A 22555-nucleotide genomic window follows, 5' to 3' on the forward strand; every position below is an offset into this window, starting at 1 on the left:
AGGGGACAGAGAGACAAAAAGTTTTGTGACTGGGTCACCGAGTGGAGACTGTAGCTTCTAGCATTTTTTGAATGAATAAAATTACACAAATAAGAGGTGGGCAAGGTCAGAACAGTCTTATAAATAAGGACATGCCAGTGATTTAGTCTACGGGTAGACGATGCAGGCCAGCCAAATCAAGCATAGGGAGTAGTAATGAGTTCAAATGAATGTTTGTAACTCATAAAAAAAGTAATTTATGCTGTGTAAGTTTTTGGACACCAAAGAAAAAGTTGAAAAAAAGTGTATCCCAGATGTCAATGATACCTCAAAAATGGATCAATGTGTCCAATTTAAATACATATCTGTATGTTATCTAAATTATTATTCTACCATGTCTGATTTTTCAGATATAACCAGTATTGAACACAAGAGGGAGGCCAAACTACATTACTCATTGTGTAATAGGGCTGTGTCACTACTGTCATATCATACAGTTGTAATGACCTTCACTGCACAAACTGTGACCAGTGTTGTGTATACCAGTCCAGGTGTGTACATGTTATGTAATTGTGTGTATGTGTGAAATAAATGTATGAACACTGCGTTTATGATCTGTGTGAATGGGCTGAGCGATGTTTCCAGGATTTTTCCACTGGTTTTAACATGTAAAAGTGAACAAAGCATTTGGCAACTTCACACAGACTTCAAGGGGCATGTTCATATAATACTTGTGAGGACCCTTTGACATGCAGCAATTAAAGCCAGACTGTTGTGTTATGCCTTATCTTTACAAGGACCCCTGTTGCACAAAAGAAACACCGTCACTAATCATTAATTTACACTCACACACACACCACTGTACATGGAAGCACATGTGACAGGTACATGCAGGAACACAGTAGCAAACTGCACTTCTCTGCCACAGAAATCTGATATCTCAAGTTCGGGCCCTTCAGGGGGTGTGATGAGAAATGCTTGAAGGAGATTCCAGCGAGGGGGGGAGGAGATACTGTATTTCTGCCTGACTCTGCAGACAGGAGCCTGAAGGGCAAAGGGTAAGGGGTTAGCAGAGGTACAGCAGTGTGTGTTAGCTGCAGTGTACGCAACATGAATAAACTTCCCACCAATTGTTATTTTCAAAAAGTAGTATATCACATTAACGCTCACAGTGCCCTATTAGAACACTACGCTCCCAGCATGCAGTAGTATGGGAGGTCAAGCCTTCAGTTATTAGGCCCCTCTCTTTTGGAATCATCGACCAGTCAGGGTCTGGCAGGCAGTCACCCACTCTACTTTTAAGATTAGGCTTAAAACTTTCCTTTTTGATAAAGCTTATTGTTATGGTTGGCTCAGGCTTGGACCAGCGCTTAATTATGCTGCTATAGGCTTAGACTGCTGAGGGGACTGACACACTGTGATCATGTTTTTCTCTCTCCTCTCTGTCTGCCTGTCATTTACTTTAAGTCTTCCTATCCCGTTTAAGTTACTAACCATAGACCTTTCTGGGAGTCCCTGAGCTCCCTTGTCTCGTAGGCCTGCTGCTAAGGACGTGCCAGACTCCAGTTGCAACAACTGCTATTATCTATCTCACCACTCATGTATGTGGTTTCCTGTGCTTCTGCAGCCAGCCTCAAGCTCCATGGACTTGGGTTTTAAACACTTCTGCATTGGTTTCACATTTTAAGATAGGAGGTTGCTGCTTGGTGTTACCCTTTTCCACCACCACATTATTTAATACTTACATTAAGGTATCACACTGATGTTAAATTCCTTTATTGCCCGGCTTTCTTACTCATCACACTGCTTTCTTAAATACTTGTTTCTGATTGGTCAAAACCCCATGACAATACCTTGACAGCAGAGGATTAATTCTGCATAAAACAGCAACCCAATACGTTAGTTTCCGTTAGCATGCTAAATTGGTAAGCAAAGGAACGTGGGAATACAGTATTAATATAGGATCATGCCCTGCAATCCAGACAACTGCAGCAAAGCTGGTTGATAGCAACAGTGTTAAAAGTTTTGACCTATGGCACATTTATTTTCAAAGGTGTGCAGTCTGCAAAGATTCGAGCAGGAGAGCTGAATGAGGACAAAAGTCAACATTTATAGTTCACTTTGTCCAATGTCACCGTCAATGGAAATGTTCAGTTAAATAATTATTATGTTAGCATGCTAATATGCACCTTTTTTTTTTAACTTTATTGCCACTGTTTCAAAATAATAAGCAATTCACAAATACAAAAGAGAACAGCTTCACCTTGAGATTGGACACAGAATGACGTTAGCAAAGCAGTCTCACACAGGGTGGAACATGCACACATAAGCCATACATTGCCACTTACAATCATCCTCATTTAAATATACACATTTATACAGAGTCATATGTTCCATCGTGTATACATATTTGACTTTTTGTAACCATTGGTCAACTGAGGAGGGATTAGGCTTCATCCAGTTAATAGTGATTGTTTTTTTTAGCAGACATCAAAAAAATGTGTGTAGAATAAAACACTGATTCATGGTGAACAAGTGTCCGGGCTATATTTCCAGTGGGAACAATAAAGGTTCCAGGGGGATGTCTGTTTTAGGATTTTCTCCATCTCATCTTTGACAGTTTTCCGAAAAGTCCGTATTTTTCCGCGGTCCCAAAAAAAATGGGTATTGTCACCCACCATATCACAGTTTCTCCAGTATTTACACGTTGAATTATCCTTGAAGGCACAAGCTAGTCAGCATGCTAATATTTTTACTTAACCGTTAATGGAAATGTTTGGTGTTTGTTCGTGCCGCAAGGAGGAGAATGAGAATCCAAAGCCATGGTTGCAGTACTAACCATTGAATCAGAGGGACCATTTGTTTTTACCTGTACATCATTTTTATATCAATACAATTATCTTTTAATCAATATTTAGAGTGATTACGCTCATGACTCCAGTCTGTAGCTGGGTAATAAGTAAAATATTTCCATTTTAGGAATGCAGTAAGGTGGAAATATGCAAAGAAGGACATCATTTAAAAGACATTTCATTCAAAGTTTGTGAAATATAATCTTTATGTTGATTTTTTCGTCTCACTTGAAGGACAATTTGATTGGCTGTATCATACTTTGTATTCCGGTTAATTGATTGCAGCCTTGTTTTGTTGACGATTCCAGCATGTTGTTGGAGGTTGATTACCTGATCACCCTCACCTGTGTTAGTTAGAGTGTGACCTACATAAGACCTGTGCCTTTAGCTCAGTGTGTAATGATCTTGAAGAAGGCCAGAGGGCTGAAACATCATCCAATGAAAGAAAACAACATAGGGAACCAGAGTATGCATCACTCAGCACCTCACAAACCCCTTGGTGTGTGTTACTTCTCCACAAAAACACTTTAAGACATAAGACAACAGGGTGGCGACATATCAGTCTTATGCACTTAGTTCTTTAAGTGGGACTAAACAAGAAGTTGTACGGCCAAAGTAGCAATTTTAAAGCACTTAAAAATTAGAGTGCAGGAGTTTGTTCGCATTGTTTGATGATCTGACTCTGCCTACAAATTTGTTGGATTGATTACTTTTTTTTTTTTTATTCAAAGAACCAACAAAAGAAAATATTTAAAATTTGTATGCAGAGAAAATACTAGCAGCTTGTTGCAACCATTGACTGTAAGCAGACTGGATAATGTGCCTTAATTTCCATCCATTGTGAGGTGTGAAGCCAAAAAACAAAAGGTTCATGTTATTTTTTTCCTCGCATTTGTCAACAAAGCTGTCAATCAATCATCTTGTTAAAATCAGATAACAACTTAAGACTAAACTTCACAGAAAAATAAATACTTCAACATAAATCCACATGGGAAGAACTAACTACAATGACAAAGTTCAGTCAGGAAGATTGTATTCTGCATGCTATTTCATTGTTCATTTCACTTAACTTACTCTGCTCACTCCTCCATGCATGCTCACTCATGTTTCCTGTAGTCATCAGCTGTTCTCATCACGTGGTCATATCTATCCAATAGCGCTGCATCACACCCTCATTGTTAGCCTATCATTTTGCTGCTGTCCATTTTAAATGTGGTTCTCTCTTCCTTCTGTTCATTCATTTGATTGTGCTGCTTCACCTCCCGATCACCACCCAGATTTCGTAGCTTCATCACCCGTTGACATCATCTTCAGCAGTCTCTCCATCGACACCCAGTCTTTGCAGTTTTGATCAGCTCCTTTACCTCATCAGCCTCAGACTGACACGCTAGGATCCCCTCTCTGCCCTTTCAGCTTATCACTTACCATTAAAGTTACTAATCATCAACCTTTCTGGAGTCCCTGAGCTCCCTTGTCTTGTAGGTTCCTCTGAGTCGCTGCCGTAGACGGCCTGCTGCTGTGGTCGTTCCAGACTCCAGCTGCTACAACTACTACTATCCATCTGACCACTATCATCTCTCTCTCTTCATCTCCACTATCCCTCTTTCCAACCCCTACTCGGTCGAGGCAGATGGCTGTCTAACATGAGTCTGGTTCTGCCCAAGGTTTCTGCCTGTTAAAGGAAGTTTGTCCTTGGCTGCCACTGTAACTTGTTAAATACTGCAAAGTGCTCTGCTCATGGTGGTTTAAGATGAGATCAGACTGAGTCCTGCTGTAAGATGTGTCTGGATCTTATCCTGTCTTGATGTTGGGTCTTTATTGATAATATAACATAGATTTAATTGATTGATTGATTGAGATGTCACTGTAACTAGCTAAATACTGCGATGTGCAATGCTCATGATGATTATGGTGGGGTCAGACTGAGTCTTACCCTGTCTTGAAGTTGGGTCTCTGTTCATAATTTGACATAGATTAGTCTAGACCTCCTATGTTTGTAAAAGCGTCTTGAGATAATGTTTGTTGTGATTTGGCGCTATACAAATAAAGATTGATTGATGGATTGATTGATTGATTGATTGATGATGTCATCATAGTCAAACACCTCCACCACTAGTGTCTGAACTCAACAGGGGGATAGGTTTTGCTTCTGTTCAGGGGAGACACCCTTGGATCACTTCATCTTCCTGTAGAATTCAATCGCCAATGAGACTCTGACAATAATTCAATGTCACTCAATCTTTGTAAAATAATTATTAAGGTTTTTCATTTTATCGTTTGATCAACAGTCAAACAGTTAACACGAAGGAGACCAGTCAGTAGGGGGGGCTCTAAATCTTTTGGCTTCACAGTCAGTGAACACTTATGACGTACAGTCTATTATTGCAGTACATCTCAAATAATTGATTTTAACCCACCGTTAAGTCCCATCTTGACTAGGCATGTAGCCAGTTCTAATTAAGGATTTTGGAAGAACACCAGGTGGCTCATGCTACCCCAGGCCAGCCCCTCTGGGCCACATCCCTACTCTGTGAAGGCAGTGTCATCTTAAAATGTCATCAAGGATGTTTTTTTTATGTTGAGCAGAGGATTTACTTTCTGAACAGCAGATTTATTTTTGTACAGTTGAATTTTGGTAATGATTGGTGGAGGATGTTCTATCACATTCCATTTAAAATGAACCTGCTGCTGTGTCATAACAGCTAGATATCGTAATCTTGTTTCAGACTTTAGGGAAAATTAATTAACAAACACACCTTTACACCAAAATCCACCGGCAGTTGTCTCCCTTCTATTTCAGTTTCAATCGAGGTGAAGGTAAGGTCAGAGGTCACTGTTCCAGCGTAGGAGGATGGGACTTAAAAGTTGAAAGTTCAACGACAAATATGCAACCTAAGATTGGTTGAGTTGACAGTTTAACCTTTGTGCCCCAAGGAATTTTTTCGGGTGGAGATTTCTTGGGTTGTTGTAGCTGATTGGTCAAACAAAAACAGTGCAGCTGCTTTGAGATGTTTTCTGCCTGACTTGCAAAAGTAAAGAGATAGAAAAAAAACCCAACTATGTCTCTTTGCAAGGGGTCAGGATTTAGGGAAGGTGCAGTGGGAAAAAAGATTAGAGATTAAAAATTTTGTGATCATTTTCACCATAGCCTTCTTTTAATGATGGACACCATCTGCAGAGATTATGAAATGACAACATTCTATTGTGAATCAATCACTCAATAAACCAATCTTTATTCACCCATAATATCATAACAAATGTTATTTCAAGGCACTATAGAAAAAGAGCAGGTCTAGACCGTACTCTAATATTTACAGAGGCCAAATAAAGGCCCACCAAGAGAAAACACTTGGCAACATTTGGTGACAGTAGCAAGAGAATACTGACTTTTAACCGGCAGAAACCTCGAGCAGAACCAGAATCATAGCTAACAGTTGTCTGCCTAGACTAGATGGACTGTGAGATGCAGAAATAGAGAAAGTCAAACACCACAATAACAATGAAGACGACAAATAATACAGACTCACAGCTGCAATGCCAGTGTGTCAGTTCCCCTGCCAGTCCAAGCCTATACCAGACCAGACCAGACCATTAGCTTTCCTCTGTAGAAAAATTATTTCTTCTCTGTGTTGCAGCTGCATCAGCAAACACAAAGAGACCATTATAACATAGAAAAAAGATACACATTTTCACAAACATATGTGCAACATATCACTCCTGAAATGAAAAAGTTGTGTGGTAGTGTAAGAATGAAATAAACAGTGACATAATGGCACCACCATGTGGCCAGCAATTGTTATTACATGAGCACTTCAAACCAGTTCCTTTCAACAAATTCAAGTTTTTTACAATTCTTTTTAGTTCTTTTGTGAAAATGTAAGCCATAAAGAAGAGCTTTGAGAAATTAACGGGATGCTTCAAGTATTATTTTGAAAATGGAGCTTTGAAGGTATATCAAATAGTAGAAAAAATATATTTCTGTTGCTCAATTCTGTGTTCATGTCTTCTAATTTTGTCTCAGTTTTGCCTGTTCAAACAGTCTATCACATGTAGCTGAATCCACAGGCACAGGTCTTACACACTCACACTCCACCATCAGATAATCTGAGCTACATCAACCTTACTGCATCAAGAGATTAAGATTACGAGAGATTAAGATTTGGGAGTCCGCGTCATGCAGATATCACAATGTGAACTTTAATCACAGCATACAGTGATGCAGCACACAGAGAGTCCGCATGTCCCGGAGGTCAGTGGCTTAGAGGTTGTTCATCAACTGAGTGTTTTTTTTTAGATATGTTTTCATTGGATTTTATTGAAAGAGGATTAAGGGAATAAAAAGCCCTTTCTCAAGAAAAATCTGTCATTTTTATGTTGTTTGTCTTCCAAAGTGTTTCCATTCCCATCTGTTCTGTTCACACTGAGATAGAACAGAAACATAATTCTCTGAACCTTCCTCTAATATCTTGGTCTTACAGTTGGGCAGAAATAGAAGGAAAATACTTTTAAAAAGAAACTAAAGGCTGATGTGTGAACATTTACTGTCACAAATGCAATTTCTTGCCCTGCTGTGTTTTCATTGAGGTAGGCGGTTCATATCTGACCTTTAAAACAGCTGACAAACCAATCTTTCCCTTTTGGACCTCTTACCAGCTTGTTCTGTCGCTTTCAACTTCAACACCTGGTCTAAAATAAGTTACTAATAAAAGGGGATTGTATATTTGTCCTCTTGAAAAACACAAGAAAGCTAAGCCCTGCTACATTTCTTACAAAGAGAGGTGTTGCAGCACAGCCTTTTGTTGTCTAGTATGGCCACTAGTCTATGGTGGCAAAAGGTGGCTGATGATATCAAACCTTATATTTATAACACACAAGAAAGACTTATCTTTTCTTCTTCTTCTTTACATTTTTCCATCTGTAATTGTCCTGAAGACAGCTGTGTCATGGAGGTAGAGCGTGTCGTCCTAAAATTGGTAGCCTGTTGTTTTCCCTGTTGGCCTGCAGTCTAATGTCAAAGTGTGAAAGAGAAGTAGGATAGTTATTGATTGGCTGCTTGACACTTTGCTGAAAAACAGTTAATGATAAATGGGCTGTGCTTACACAGCACTTTTCTAGTCTTCAGACCACTCAATGTGCCTCTACACTATATTGTCACATTCACCCAGTCATACAAACATTCATACACTGATGGCAATGCTAACTGCCCTCCAGATCTAATGTAACATTCACATACAGATGGCAATGCCTTTAGAGCAGTTTGAGGTTCAGTGTCTTCCCCAAGCACACTTCAATATGTGGCTGTGGGAGCGAGGAATGGAACCACCAGTCTGTCTATTGAGAGATGACCCACTCTATCTCTAAGCCACAGCCACCCCATAGCTTAGACACCTATGCAGATGATGTATTAGTGTATGTGAAAGAGTCAGAGTTGACATTTTGTGTGGAGTTGTAAGAAGATTGGAAAAGTGAGATAAAAATAATCAAAATAATCATTTTATTTATTTAAAATGTAGAACCTTTAAAAATATATCTGGTCTGTTAAGTGCTTTGAGGTATGAACAAAATAAAGAACCCAACAGGAAAAGAACAAAAGACATACAAACTAGAGCTAGAAAGATCCCCAAATAAAACTCAAGATCCCACATTAAGAACCCAAAGGTAAGCAAACCAAAAAAATGCAACTACAGAACCCAAACAGTGGAAGAACTTAAACACAAAAAGAACCAATACTTAACAACAATTAGATAGAATATGAAGACCCCCATCCCAGAAAACATAAGCACATGAAAAAAGTAAAACAGAAAACCCATAAGAACCCAGCAGCAAAGACCTTAAAAACAAATGAACCCAAACAACATCAGAACTAAAAAATACTGTAGAACCCAAAAATATAAGAACCCAGCCGCAACACTCAAAAGCTAGGGAACCCAAACCAAAAATGAGCCCCAACAACACAAGAACCAAAAGAAATAAATAATTTTAAAAACATAAGAACCCCCAAAACATAGAACTCAAAACAGCAACAAACCCCAAAACACCCCACCCCAAAGCAAACTCAAAAATCAAAGAACATAGGAACCCAAAACACAAAGAACCCCCCCCAGAAATAACACAAAACCATAAATACCCCCCCCCCCCCCCCCAACAACAATAACAACAAATAAACAATGAAATAACCCAAACAACATGTGTACCCCCCAAAAATAACCCCAAAACAAAAAATAAATAAAAACCCAAAGGCTAAAGAACACAAACAGAAAATATGTGAATCTAAGCAGTCCAACAACATGACTATATTCAGCAAAACAATAGTTACAGTCACATGAATTACTGCTGTTCTTATATCTTTTACATATGACCACATTGGCAGTCATTTATTCCAAGGGCCATTCTGTCATTGCTCAGTGGGCATTGAACTGTAAGCTTTGGGACACTTGCAGAGTTAGATTTCAAGCCTCTTAGGTGAATGTCATGAATGGGGTTACAGCAGAATGTATTTTCAGACCTCTACATTTTTAATTTTACTCTTAAATTCTACGCAATGCCAGTTATTATGTCATTTTGTCCTTTCAAATCAGATGTAGATTTATTAAATACCATCGATCCAGCCTTGCTTTGGTTCAGTCTCAGTTTAATTTGATAAAATAAACTACTCTTTGAACATTTTTTGACATTATTTTGATCCTAATGTATCATCAGATAACTTTTTCATAGCTTACAGTATCATCATTCTACAAAGAAGCAGCAATAAAGCAGTAAACCTTGTGGAAACCGTTTAATGCCTGGTTTCTGCAATTTTGCAAGACTTTTTTAAAGTCGAATAGTAGAATATTTGTAAGATGAAGAAATAACCCTGCTTTAAATGTCATTATCAATAAATGCATGTTGAAAGTGCTACAAATACTTGACAATAAAGAGATAATTGAGATCAAACTCCTGGTATATGTATTAAAACTATCAGCTCTTGCACATAGTTTAAACCCTTGCATGTCAATCCAAACCTAAGCTACATGATGCTCCTTTAATCTCATGTAGGCCTATTTTTTCGCACATTTAATTATTCTCAGATTACATTAATGTCAAGAGCACCCTCGAAACTGACATGCAGTTTGCAATTTTTTCCTGTTGATGCAGCCAATCATTTGAGGTGTAACTTTGCTCTAGTGAAACAGGGTGGGGGCGCGAGAGGCAGTCAGAGAGGAGGGTGGGGAGGGAGAGGCGGAACCCGGATGCTGATGCTGACCGATGAAGAGAAGGAAGCTGAGAGAAGCAGGAGGAGGAGGAGGAGGAGTGAAGGGGAAAAAAAGAGAAAGGGAAAGGGGGATATTACGGGCAGCAGCGAAGAGGAGGAGGCCATCCCGTGGTTCGCGGTCACTCCTGTGGATGCGGGCAACTTCTGACAACCTGGAAGATTCTATTTCGCGAGGCGATTTTTTCAAAGAATTGTCATTGACGCGGGAGGGAGAAGCTTAGAGCACCGTTTGAGGGAGGAGATGCGGTGATATCATGCACATAGCCGACCAGGGGGATAGAAAGAGAGACAGAGAGGAAGAGAGGGAGGGAGAGACAGAGGAGGGGAGGCCAGCTGAGGATGCTTGTTGTTTCTAGAAGGAGGATTAATCACCGGGCCGTGCGCTGATCCTCCACCGGCACACGGAGCGCGTCTCTCGCCGCTGCAGCTGTCCCGACGGCGGCTGCATTTCGCCTCTCTCTCTCGGTCTTTGCCTCAGGCTGTCTTGCTTTTTTTTGATGCTCTCCCCCTCTTCCTCTATTTCCTGATGCAGGGTCGGGGAGGGGTGAGCCAAAGTGTGCACCGGATATTGGAAAACCCATTCTTCTTGCTGATGCTGTTGGGATAATAGATTATTATCTGGACATCGCCGCATCTGCACAGAAAGACACATCCGGACTAACGCAAGGCCTGGCTTAAGAATCAAAGGGAATGTGCTAGTTTAGAAGGATTCAAACATTTTTGGACTGTAGCAGTTTAGAGAGGAGGGGGTCCCTGGTATCGATCAATGAATGGATTCAATCTGAGCATTCTGACTTGGGATATTTGAGTCTCTGCTCTTAAATAAATCAATCTATGGCAAATGTAGCCTTCCTCTGCGGGTCTGGATGAGATCTTTCTCCTGCTTTGCTTTTATCCAGCTGCATAAGCTCCACAGGACCAGTAAGCTTTAAACTACTCTTTGATAGGACACATTATTGTGGATATTACCTCCCAGTCACACCTCACACCTCCTCTGCTTTCTGGTTCTTTCTACCGTCCCTCTGATGATGCTGCTTTAGTGCAAAAGACACAAACCGATCTTGGAGATACTTCATTCCGGGTCTTGTAGGATGGAAACTGGGCCGGTTCTCACTTCTGACCGCATGACAAACAAGTGCATGGGAGTAGCCTGCAGGGCCCGGCTTTAGATCACGACTAGTCCTCCGTACCTCTCCCTAGCTCCTCACCGCCCTGTGATGTGTGTTACGGCATTATTACGCACGGAGCAGGAGAGACCACTATCTTGATCTCCCTTTTTTATCAGGACTAGAACTGCATCTCGGGGAAGGATGAGCAGCAAGGATCTGACAGTGGCCCAGTCCAGCCAGTACGTGGGGCCTTACCGGCTGGAGAAGACTCTAGGGAAGGGCCAGACAGGTAGGAGCCCCTTAAATCACCTGCAGTCTTGCAATGCAGAAAAAAGACGTCTGGAAGGTGCTCAAGCTGATCCCCCAAATCATGCATTCCGAGCTCATGGTTTAGTCCTTATTCCCTCTGTAAGTCCTCTTATCATCCTGGTATTACTCTGCTGAAACCCTCTTAAAGGATCTCCTAAAAAGCATTACAGGATGTACATTAAAGGTCTCCCTAGCCGCCTTTTTCTGAGCTGAGTTTGGTCAATGTGTGGGACATTGTCTGTAAAGCTATTTTGAATTATTTATAACATCTCCTTTGTTTTTTCACACTGCATGAGGATTTCTGGTGCTGAAACATTTTCCTACTTGTGTGTGTGTGTGTGTGTGTGTGTGTGTGTGTGTGTGTGTGTGTGTGTGTGTGTGTGTGTGTGTGTGTGTCAGGTCTGGTGAAGCTGGGTGTCCACTGTATAACCGGACAGAAGGTGGCCATAAAGATTGTCAACAGAGAGAAACTCTCCGAATCAGTTCTCATGAAGGTAAAGAATCCACCTCATGTTCTCATCCCACTCTCCATCTACATGTCCTCTAAGTTGCTCCCACTCTGACTGTCATTCGTGTGGCTTCGAAGCTCAAATCATGTCGAGAATATGTCTTCAGAAATAGCAACAGAAATGGAGTCTTTATATATATAAAAAAAAAAAGCGTGTCTGTGTGTTGTAACTTGGAGCAGACGAGTGTGTGGGCTGCTTCTGTGGAGCGAACAATAGAGATGATTTCACTCTGCTAATTAAGTCCTCTGATAAAAGCTCCTGTAGCTGAAACACTCTGGACTGAATAGCTTTATCATGTTGGTGCTTCTAATGTGACTGATGAGCAGCTTTGTGCATTTTATGGCTTTAAAACAATGCAGGTTAGAGAGGTAGGAAACTTTAGGAAGGAATCTGCTGTATTAGGTTAGACGTTTATGACAGTTTAACATCTTCGCTAGGTTTGGTAGTGTTTTCTTTTTTTTTCCTGATCGCTTTATTTAGCTAGTTAAGATGATGGGAAGTAAAAATAAACATCTCATGCATCAAATACAGAAAGGCATACTTTCTTGTCCTCTGCTTTGGAGAGTTGCCTGTTGCCCTGTGCTCTTTGTGCTAACTGACAGGAACAACAGTAGCAGGCTGCTGTCTGCTAGTTGTTGCAGGAAGTCCACCTGAAGTGACACATTTCTGGAAATCTGAACATACTGAGCATGTAAAGATATATCATAAGACAGGGCTGTTGTATTAGTTGCATAAGATTCATGGTTCAAAAGTCAAACAGTCCTCTGCAGAGATATGCTGACCAGATTCTGCAAATAGCTACCAATCTACAGCCATAGATCAATACGATCCGGCTCCACCCAGGGTTTCATCAAAACTTTAAGCATTTTCCAACTATGCTACACCTCTCAACTTAAAAGACCTCAAAGCCCTTATATCACAGTGAAAATGGAATGGGCGTACCATTCAATATTCAATCCAACCATGTGGACAGCAAGCCGATATTGTGCCTCTGTCTGAGCCGTGTGTGAGACTGTTAAATAGGTCAAACTGGGACAGCTGCTGGTGCCGAATTGAGATTGCATAAACTTCCCAAACACCCAACAGCAAATAAAAACCAATTGCTTTTATTGTAGAGCTTTGGATATATTCAGTCTGTCTTTGTACAACATTCATTCACGTCTGTTTGAGGGAGAGGTTTCCTGCTCTCTACGTTTTGGTGTCATGGACAAAATCCACGTTACTGGTTCACGCCACGCTGTATAAAAATAATTCTATATGTGATGAAGTTTCAATGGCAACAGGTATGGAGAACAAGGTGTCTTCATTTATTCTACAGTCACTCCAGGAAGTTGCATGTCAGCACATTAACGCAAGCTCAACCAACCCTAGACCTTTCTTGCGACCTTGCATATTTCCACAAAACATCCCAAACTTTTCAGCAAATTTAACCAATCCTTCTATTTCCACTTCACAGTCATCATGTGTGTCACCAACTTCACTTATTTAAAATATAGACCCTGTTTGCACTGCAGTGATGATTTAGCTTAGAACAGTATTGTACATTTGCCACACCTTAAACTGCATTGAAACTGGGTTCTGCATTCTAGAAAAGGCACATTTAGCCCTGTATAATGATACAGTAGAAACTTCATGATGCTAACCAACCACTGCAACGTATTTAAATAGTTGAGGAAATTTAAGCTAACATCTAACTTGGCCCAGAAAAAGCAAAGGCATTCATTGCATTTAACTAAAGGTGGATGTAATCACCCCTCTGTCACTGTTACAAGATTTTATTTTAATATTAAAAAAATGTTTTAAACCTGGCTGTCTGCCTTTTTTATGCCATTAAATAATGTATCAAGTTCATCCCTTCACTTCATCGAAGCATTTAGATATGTAAAACACAGCTAATAGGAAAACCCTCTCAGATATATGACTGTAGTTCGCCATGCCTAAAAACAGAGCCAATTTCAAGTCAATCTATTGATCTTTATTAATAAAGCGGCAGGTCTGAACCATACTTTTTCTTTATTGTTTGAGAAGCCCCGACATAAAGATAGGACAAGTTTCAGTCCCATCAAACAGTATAAGACTCTTATATCATGCAACATTTAGCAAGTTCCAGTGGCAAGGAAAAACTTCTTCAAGTCAAGTCTCCCCTCAGACTAATTCAAATATAATGTCATAAAATGTCTTTATTGAATTGTTTGCATTGTTTCTTAAAGTAAACTAGATAAGTTGCTTTAATTCCACATGGCAATGTCGTGTTTACATCACACAACATTAGGATACCTTAACCTTCTAAAGTCATCATGACTGCAATTTAGCATAGTGCTAGCAAGCTGTTTCTGAACACAGCCAGCTAACAACAAGTAACATTAGCATTAAAGCAAGACAGTTTTAAGGCCAATATGACCAAAGTTCAGGTTCTTTTAACCCTTTTTTATATCCACCAACTCCTGAGGGAACTGTGCATTCCATTCCCAGCTAAATACTCCACCATGTTCAGCTAGCCGCTAACTTTGCCCATTTTCTGTTTGGTACTCGGCCATTTACGTGTGTAGTGTTAGCAAGCTGTTTCTGAGCACAGCCAGCCAATGGCGAGTAAAGTTAACATTAAAGTGAGACAGTTTTTGGGCCAATATTCCACTAATTCCTGAGGGAAAAGTGCGTTACATTTGCAGCCCAATGCTCCACCATGTTCACAAGCTACCCGATAACTTTGCACGCTTTCTATATGGTCCTCTGCTGTTAATGTATGTAGTAAGCAAGCTAGCAGCAAGTAACGTTAGCATTAAAGTGAGAGTTTTGGGCCAATATTACCTAACTTCAGGTTCTTTAAAAAAATTGTTATATCCACCAACTCCTGAGGGAACTGTGCGTTTCATTTGCAGCTAAATGCTCCACTGTGTTCACGAGCTATCCACTAACTTTGTCCATTTTCTGTTTGGTACTCGGCTGTTGATGTATGTTGGGTTTTTTGGAACTTTTACACCAAAAACTTTGCTGACTGGTACTGATTAGACCTTATATAGTAATAATTATAAAGTTTTGATGTCATTTACATCAGAAATTGTATTTTGGCTTTAAGTTGAAGTTTGTTTACAGCTTTCGCTAGATCTAGCCTACTGTACAATTACCTTTCAAAGTTTTAAAACACTCTTCATCATAGTGAATAATGATTTTCTTGTTCTACCTCTACCTCCACCCCTATCTGCAACTCTAACTCCTTTATTACATTTTTACTTACCTGTTTCTGCCTTGTATTAAACACATACGCAGTTACAACACTATCCAATTCTCTTACCTTGCTTTACCTCCATCTGCCTTTTCACTTGCTGCCTTCCTCTTCCTACATTCCTCTTCCCTCTGACATTTCAATCTCCGTCATTTCTAACCTCTCCTCCCCTTTTTTTCTCTCCTCCTCTCTCTTAACCTTTCTCTCCCCCCTTTATCCATCCAGGTGGAGAGAGAAATAGCTATTCTTAAATTAATAGAGCACCCTCACGTTCTGAAGCTGCATGATGTCTATGAGAATAACAAATACTTGTGAGTATCTCTTCATCTTTTTTCTTCCTGCTCACTTTTGTTTGATCTTCCTTTCTCTGCCTCTGGATCCCCACCAGATTAGAAACAACCTTGATTCAGAAAGGGAAACAAGATTTTTTTTTGTAAGACAAAACTGAGATAAATAACCACCTGACATGGAAGAAGCAGGCTATTGGTAGGTGTTTTTTCCCCTCCTGTCTTCACCAGTTCTCTCCTCTCTGACCCCTCAGGTACCTGGTGTTGGAGCATGTGTCTGGCGGTGAGTTATTTGATTACCTGGTGAAGAAGGGCAGGCTGACCCCCAAAGAGGCCAGAAAGTTCTTTCGACAAATCATCTCTGCCCTTGACTTCTGCCACAGTCACTCAATATGGTATGTGAGAAGCTATTGACCTTATAAGGGCTCATTTTGTGTGCTTTGCATGTCTAATGTTGATCTTTGATACTTTCAGTTCTGCTCCAATTAAGTTATGTGCTGTAACTTGAGATGAAGGTGCCTTGGGGTTGTTTTTATTCTAACCTCAGCCTGTGCACATTTTTTCCACTAGAATCCACCCTGATCATGTCCCATCCTGCTTTGATTGGCTGGTACTACTGTACTGTGATTGGCTTGTACACTGTGTGTTAAAGTTTGCCTTCAAAGCTTTCTGCCAAGAATCTTTTGCATCTGTGTGTTGTTCAGAGGTCCAAGTTGACTTTAAATCCCGAAATTTTGTCTGGCTACATGGAAGTTAGTTTCGGAATCTGACCAGGGGAACAGTTGTTTGAAACTGGTACATGGTTAGCTTTAGGAAAATATCATTGCTCGGGTAAACATAACCAATCAAATCTGTCAGATAGTTTCACAGGAATCCAAACATCTGCCTCCATGATTGAAATCCAGTGTTTGGATGATTGCTTTTTCTAGCCAATAACATTAGTAAGGCGGGATTAAGCTGGGTAGGCTAGGCTCCACTGTGTCACTGTTCATGTTGAATTATCAACAGAAAAACTTCATCCAGTCATTGTGCCTCCATGAAATGTAGATGATAGTGAAGGGCAGTGGAAGCAATCAGTCCCGTATTTCACATGCAATGCAAAAGTGGCCATACTACTTATATTATATACTTATAACTAGCCTGCTTTGACTTATTATCAAGATGTTTGGGGAAACAGGTTGCACAGTGGCACATTGGTTAGCGCTGTTGCTTCACTGCAAAAACATTCCAGATTTGAACCCTAAGGCAGGGCAGGAGCCTTTCTGTGTGTGTTCTGTGTGCATGAGTTAGTTCTCCAGCTTCCTCCCACAGTCCAAAAACATGCTTGTTAGATTAGCTGGTCACTTTTACTTGTCCGTAGATGTGAGTGCGTGCTGGGATGGTTGTATGTCTCTCCATCAATTACTGTACAGCTGGTATAGGCTCCAGCTCTCCCGTGACCCAGAATGGGAATAGTGGTATGGATAATGGATGCTTGTTTTGAAAACACATGCACATTTATGAATTGATCCTGTGTTATGACACAACAACACGTCAATCAACCAATCATTAGTGGAAAGTGACCTGAACGTTAGTTAGCTTACAACAGGCTAGAGGAAAGGACTGATGTTTTTCTGTGTAAGTAAAAAAACACTTTTCTTTTTCCCTTCCTTTTCTGACAAACTGCTACTTCTGTTCTTCCCTTTTTTGCATTTTAACACCACAAACATCTGCACCTTTTCAGCAGGTCCCCTTTTGGACGAAGGACGCATACAGTTACTGTCTGTTTAAAGTCACTGTGCTTTGATCAATAGTAGCTGTCCCTTTGGTATAAATCTTTGCTTGTCATGTGAAAGTAAACTGAGAGTACAAATAGGTTAGTTAAGCTATAGCGGCTGTTTATGGTCTGGAAAAAGACTGGAGTACTGTCTTTGATAATATGTGTGTGTTTGTGTGTGTGTGTCCAGTCACAGAGACCTGAAGCCTGAGAATCTTCTCCTGGATGAGAAGAATAACATCAGGATAGCAGACTTTGGAATGGCCTCACTACAAGTCGGTGACAGCCTGCTGGAAACCAGTTGTGGGTCAGTACTGGCTTTTATTTTCCTCAACTGTATTGAAAAAGAATTACCGGTTTGATCATGTCTCAAAAACATTCCTCACTCTCCAAACTTCGCAAGTTGGCTATAAAATGAGATGCATCTTTGGTGTGGTTTCTGATATTAGTATAACAATTTGTTTTAATGGTTCCAATTTTTTTTTATAATTAAATCAAAATGCAAAACAATGGAAACATCCACTTACACTCCAGCTAATGAGGAGGAATGTAGATCTGACAGATAAACTGAGGATGAGATTGGAGCTTCTGGATGAAAAGTTTTGGTGTTTCTTTGTATCTGATTCCACATTCTAATAATTTGCTTCTTGATTATAGATCTCCACATTATGCCTGTCCAGAGGTCATAAGGGTAAGTTACTACGCTCTCAGTATTTGTTTGTGTGTGCATATGTATGAACTCTCTAATGCTACTCTTTGTTACTCAGGGGGAGAAGTATGATGGTCGCCGGGCAGATGTCTGGAGCTGTGGAGTGATCCTCTTCGCTCTTCTTGTGGTAGGAACATCCTTCTATATTGGTTTATCTCAGTAATTCATCTTATGGCACTATACTCATTTTTAAACTCACACATGCAGTTATCTCTATCAGTGTTATATAGTTATTAAAGGTACTGTATGAAGTTTTTGCCCACTAAAGGCAGTCTTTAGCAATGTTGTTACTACCTCTTCCCCATTTTGCTTTTATTTTCGTCCCTCTACTCACAAGTTAGAAATATGCATAAGCATATGAAAGACCTGGGTTACACTAGTTAAGATAACTTAACGCTTGTTTTGACACAACACTTTACACTTTACAATAACATAGACTGTCACCTGTGACGTCACCCATCTGTTTCTGAAGCCCTGTTTTGAAGCCAATCGTCGGCGGGTGCCATATTGGAAACACGGAACACAACCTAACTTTGTCCAAGCTAGTGTGAGGTAAAGAGGTGGTGTTGCGGCTGACTGACAATTTAACCAAACAAAAACTGACACGATGCGGAAGGCTAAGCACAGGAGTTTACCTGTGACGCACACTCACAGAAACACACATCCACTTCTAATGCTCGTTAATGCTCTTTATTTCTAGCGATGCGCAACTTGGACAGATGGTTCATACAATACAAGACAAAGAACAGAACGGCAAAACTAATGTGGTGATAGGCGTAGCGGTCAACAGAAAGTGTCACTCCCGACTCACCCTTCCTCGTTAACAAAACCAACAGACTACAGGTGCATGGAATTATTTGTAACCACCGCGCACACACCCACAGTGACGTACCCACCACTCAAGTGCCAGCAGAGTGCACACACCCCCCTCACATCAATATACAGCACTTACCAACACGTCACATATAAAACACACACACATATGGCTCCTACATTCCAGCCCCTAATTATGCTAAAACACTAATTACACAACAAATAACCTGTAGGAGACAGAAACTGCAACAAGATTAATCAGTCAACAACATTACATTCAAAATACAAATCCATCGAGTCCAAAACCCCCCAAAGACTCTCGCTAATTCTAGCTGGAAATTTTAGCTAAAGTTCATTACCATGTCCATTTGCAAATGTCCAAGTCAAAAAAACAAGAAAGTCCATGTCTGCAAAAAGCTCAAGAGTCAATTCAGATCTTCATGGCTCCTCTGCTTCTTGAAGAAGGCACACCTTAGTTATGGGCCTGTCCAGGCAGCTGGTCTTCGTCTTCACACGAATCTGACCAGTCCTCTCTTATCAGGAACAGCTTGCACCACTCTTCCAGTGAGCCACGAGTTACGAGGCGCAGACTCATCCACAACGACAACAAGATCTCCAGGGACGAAGTTCCGTCTGGTGCTCTGCCACTTCTGTCGCTCTGCCACTTCTGTCGCTCCTGAAGTTGAGGCAAGTACTCCTTGACCCATCGCTTCCAGAACAAATCATCTATGTACTGCACTTGTCTCCAACGACGACGGGCATACACATCCTCCCTCTGGAACACTCCTGGCGGCAATGATGGTTTAGACTTAAGAAGGAGAACGTGGTTAGGGGTCAACGCTTCTAAGTCATTGGGATCGGTGGAGGCCTTGGTTATTGGGCGGCTATTAATAATAGCCTCAGCTTCACAAAGGATTGTATGGAGACCTTCCTCATCAAGATTTTGCGCTCTCAAAGTAGAGTTCAACACCTTCCTTACAGACCTTATCAACCGTTCCCACACTCCGCCATGATGGGACCCAAGAGGGGGATTAAAAACCCACTTGATTCCCTTCTGTAGAAGCATGTCATTGATCTGGGCATGATTCCATTTTCCTATTGCCTCCATGAGCTCTCGCTCGGCTCCAACAAAGTTTGTGCCGTTGTCAGAACGCAGCTCTCCTTGCCACGAAGCGTCTGAGGGCATTGACAAAGGAATCTGTGTCGAGCGATGACGCTACTTCAAGATGCACTGCTCTTAACGCCAAACACGTAAAGATAACCCCATACCTCTTTACTGTGCCCCTTCCTCTTCTGACCTCAAAAGGTCCAAAATAATCTACTCCAGCTCGAGTGAATGGAGGCTCATCAGGAGATACTCTGTCGTGGGGAAGATCTGCCATTCGTTGACGTCCCATGCAACCTACGGCAAACAACACACTTTGAGTCTTCCTTATAGCAGTACTGGCACCTGGGATCCAGTATCTTTGGCGCAGCTTTGACAGCATATGGTTACGCCCACCATGCCCTGTATATGACGGAGAACAAGATCAGAAATGTGAAGGTCCTTGGCCAATATAGTAGGATGTTTGGCCTCATCCGGCATAGCTGCTCTACTAAGCCTACCCCCAACTCTCAGAATGCCTCCTTCAAGTATGGGATCAAGCTTGTAGAGATTACTGGTTCTTTTCACACTTTCCCCCTTCTGCAGAATGGATATCTCTTCTGAGAACCTCTTTACTTGGCAAAAGCGAACAATTGCAATCTCTGCATTGTGAAACTCTTCGACTGAAAGAGGACCTTTTGCAGCCTGAGCCTTGACCATCTGCATCTTCTCATTTAGCCTTCCTTCAAGCTGCCTTTCATCCAAGCCAGACTGAGTGAAAGCTGCTCTCAACTGCTTCCTCCTTTGACTAAGAGCCAAAAGCAATGTCTTAAACCTAAGGAGCCAACCAACCATCCTCTTCAACTTAATCCAAGAGGAGAAGTAACATATGAAGCGCATAACCAAACCCGTCTGCTCATCAGCTTGGATTGCATTCACAGACACAATTGTCTTACTCTCAGGATCTTCTGGAGACAGCTTCCCAGAGACATCAGGGTTTTCTGGCCAATCCATTTCAGGCTCAACTTGCTTCAAAGGCAAGCAAATGCTATAATGGCCATCAACCAACCTAGCTGACTCTGAAACGGACTCCATGAAGTGTCGGTCTTCCCTAGACAGCCCGAATTGTTCGTCATGAGCACATTCAGGGAAGTCTGCCTTTGTCTGCTGCTGCCAGAGCTCATCAAGCTTTGCAACAGAAATCCTGTTAACAGTGACATCATACTCCACACAGTTATCAGTGATGCACTCTCCTCTAAGAGGACCATTCACAGTCCAACCCAACATTGTTTTTACCGCATACGGACCACCATTCACGCTGCGAACAACCTCCCATGGCTCAAGGGCCCTGGGAATGTTGGTTCCAATAAGCAGGCCCACACCTGAGTCAATCTCTGCTATCTTTAAATGCTCAAGGTGTGGCCATCTTAGAAGATCTTCCTGTCTGGGAATGTTACCTTGATGGACAGGCATACATTTTTGTGTGAACATCTCAGGTAGCGCAATGAAAGAGTCTGCGCCAAGCCCAGCTACCCCCAGGTCGGCCACAATATGACTGCCAACTACTTTCTCTTGACCCATGGTTCTAAGGAGAATGTCTGTTTTCCTACCTGTAATATTCAACCTGTTCATTAGTCCTTCAGTGCAGAATGACGCTGAGCTCCCAGGATCCAGAAAGGCATAAGTAACAAGTGTTTCTTGCCCTTTCTTAGACTTAACTTGTACTGGCAGTATAGAGAGAGTACAATCATGCTCACCGGCCCCAGTAAGCCCACTAGACTGCACTGAAATCAAAGCACTTCTACCTGTGGCTCCTGCTCCCCCCCTTACTTGCACTGAACCATCTTCACCTTCTTTGCGGTGGACATGCAACATAGTGGGATGCTTCAGATTGCATACCTTACATGAAAGGCGCTTCCTGCAATCTTTACTTTTGTGCCCAATGCACAAACAGCCAAAACACAACCCATTTTCTTTCAAGAAGGACATCTTCTCACTATGCCTCTTCTTCTCCAATAGCAGGCATAGATCCAGGGTGTGTCCAGCTCCACAAAACAGGCAAACCTTTACCACGGGTGTGTCCTTTCCTCTCTTCATCCCAGCTTCAACCTTCTCATCCACACTAGTAACAGTAGTGGCAAAGCTACTTCCCTTCGGCTTAAAAGAAGGTTGGGATTTAACATGTCTGACATCCTTTCTTACTGCCGCTGGAGAATCATTACGGTCTCCAAAGATCAGGTCGTTTGCAATTTTCACTTGCCTTTCAATAAACCCAACAATGTCCCGAAAGTTGGCTCTTCGATGGAACCTTTCCTGTATATCACAGACGACATCTCTCCAATGATCCCTGAGCTTATAAGGCAATTTCTTTGTTACTGTCTGCATATTAGTAGGAGCATCCAAGTCATGTGTGGACTCAGCCCCTTCCATAGCATTACAGCATGCCCGCAACAAGAAGCTATATGCCTGCAATTTTTCACATCCTCATATTTTACCACCGGCCATGTGAAAACTTTCTCCATATAGGCAGAAGCAATTTTCAATGGATCGCCAAAGTGTTTCTGGAGCAAAGATTTAGCCTTGACATATCCACTCTCATGAGGCATATGCTGACAGCTTCTAACCATCTCCCTAGGCTGCCCTCTGGTGTACTGCTCAAGGAAGTATAAGCAA

The 22555-nt window shown here is 41.4% G+C and overlaps 1 protein-coding gene across 1 annotated transcript in view; it reads left to right on the forward strand.

Annotated features, from left to right (window-relative positions):
- The first annotated feature begins 10635 nt into the window (after window positions 1-10635).
- si:dkey-16p21.7 (serine/threonine-protein kinase BRSK1) overlaps window positions 10636-22555 on the forward strand; it is a 40907-nt gene continuing 28987 nt past the window's right edge. Inside the window, 7 exon segments of the mRNA XM_034712319.1 lie at window positions 10636-11481; window positions 11901-11995; window positions 15459-15544; window positions 15775-15915; window positions 17467-17583; window positions 17934-17967; window positions 18044-18112. Coding sequence (XP_034568210.1) covers window positions 11394-11481; window positions 11901-11995; window positions 15459-15544; window positions 15775-15915; window positions 17467-17583; window positions 17934-17967; window positions 18044-18112 — 630 coding nt within the window. The 5' untranslated portion in view covers window positions 10636-11393.

The sequence above is a fragment of the Notolabrus celidotus genome, chromosome 20 (assembly GCF_009762535.1).
Source record: "Notolabrus celidotus isolate fNotCel1 chromosome 20, fNotCel1.pri, whole genome shotgun sequence".
Taxonomy (NCBI): Eukaryota; Metazoa; Chordata; class Actinopteri; order Labriformes; family Labridae; genus Notolabrus; species Notolabrus celidotus.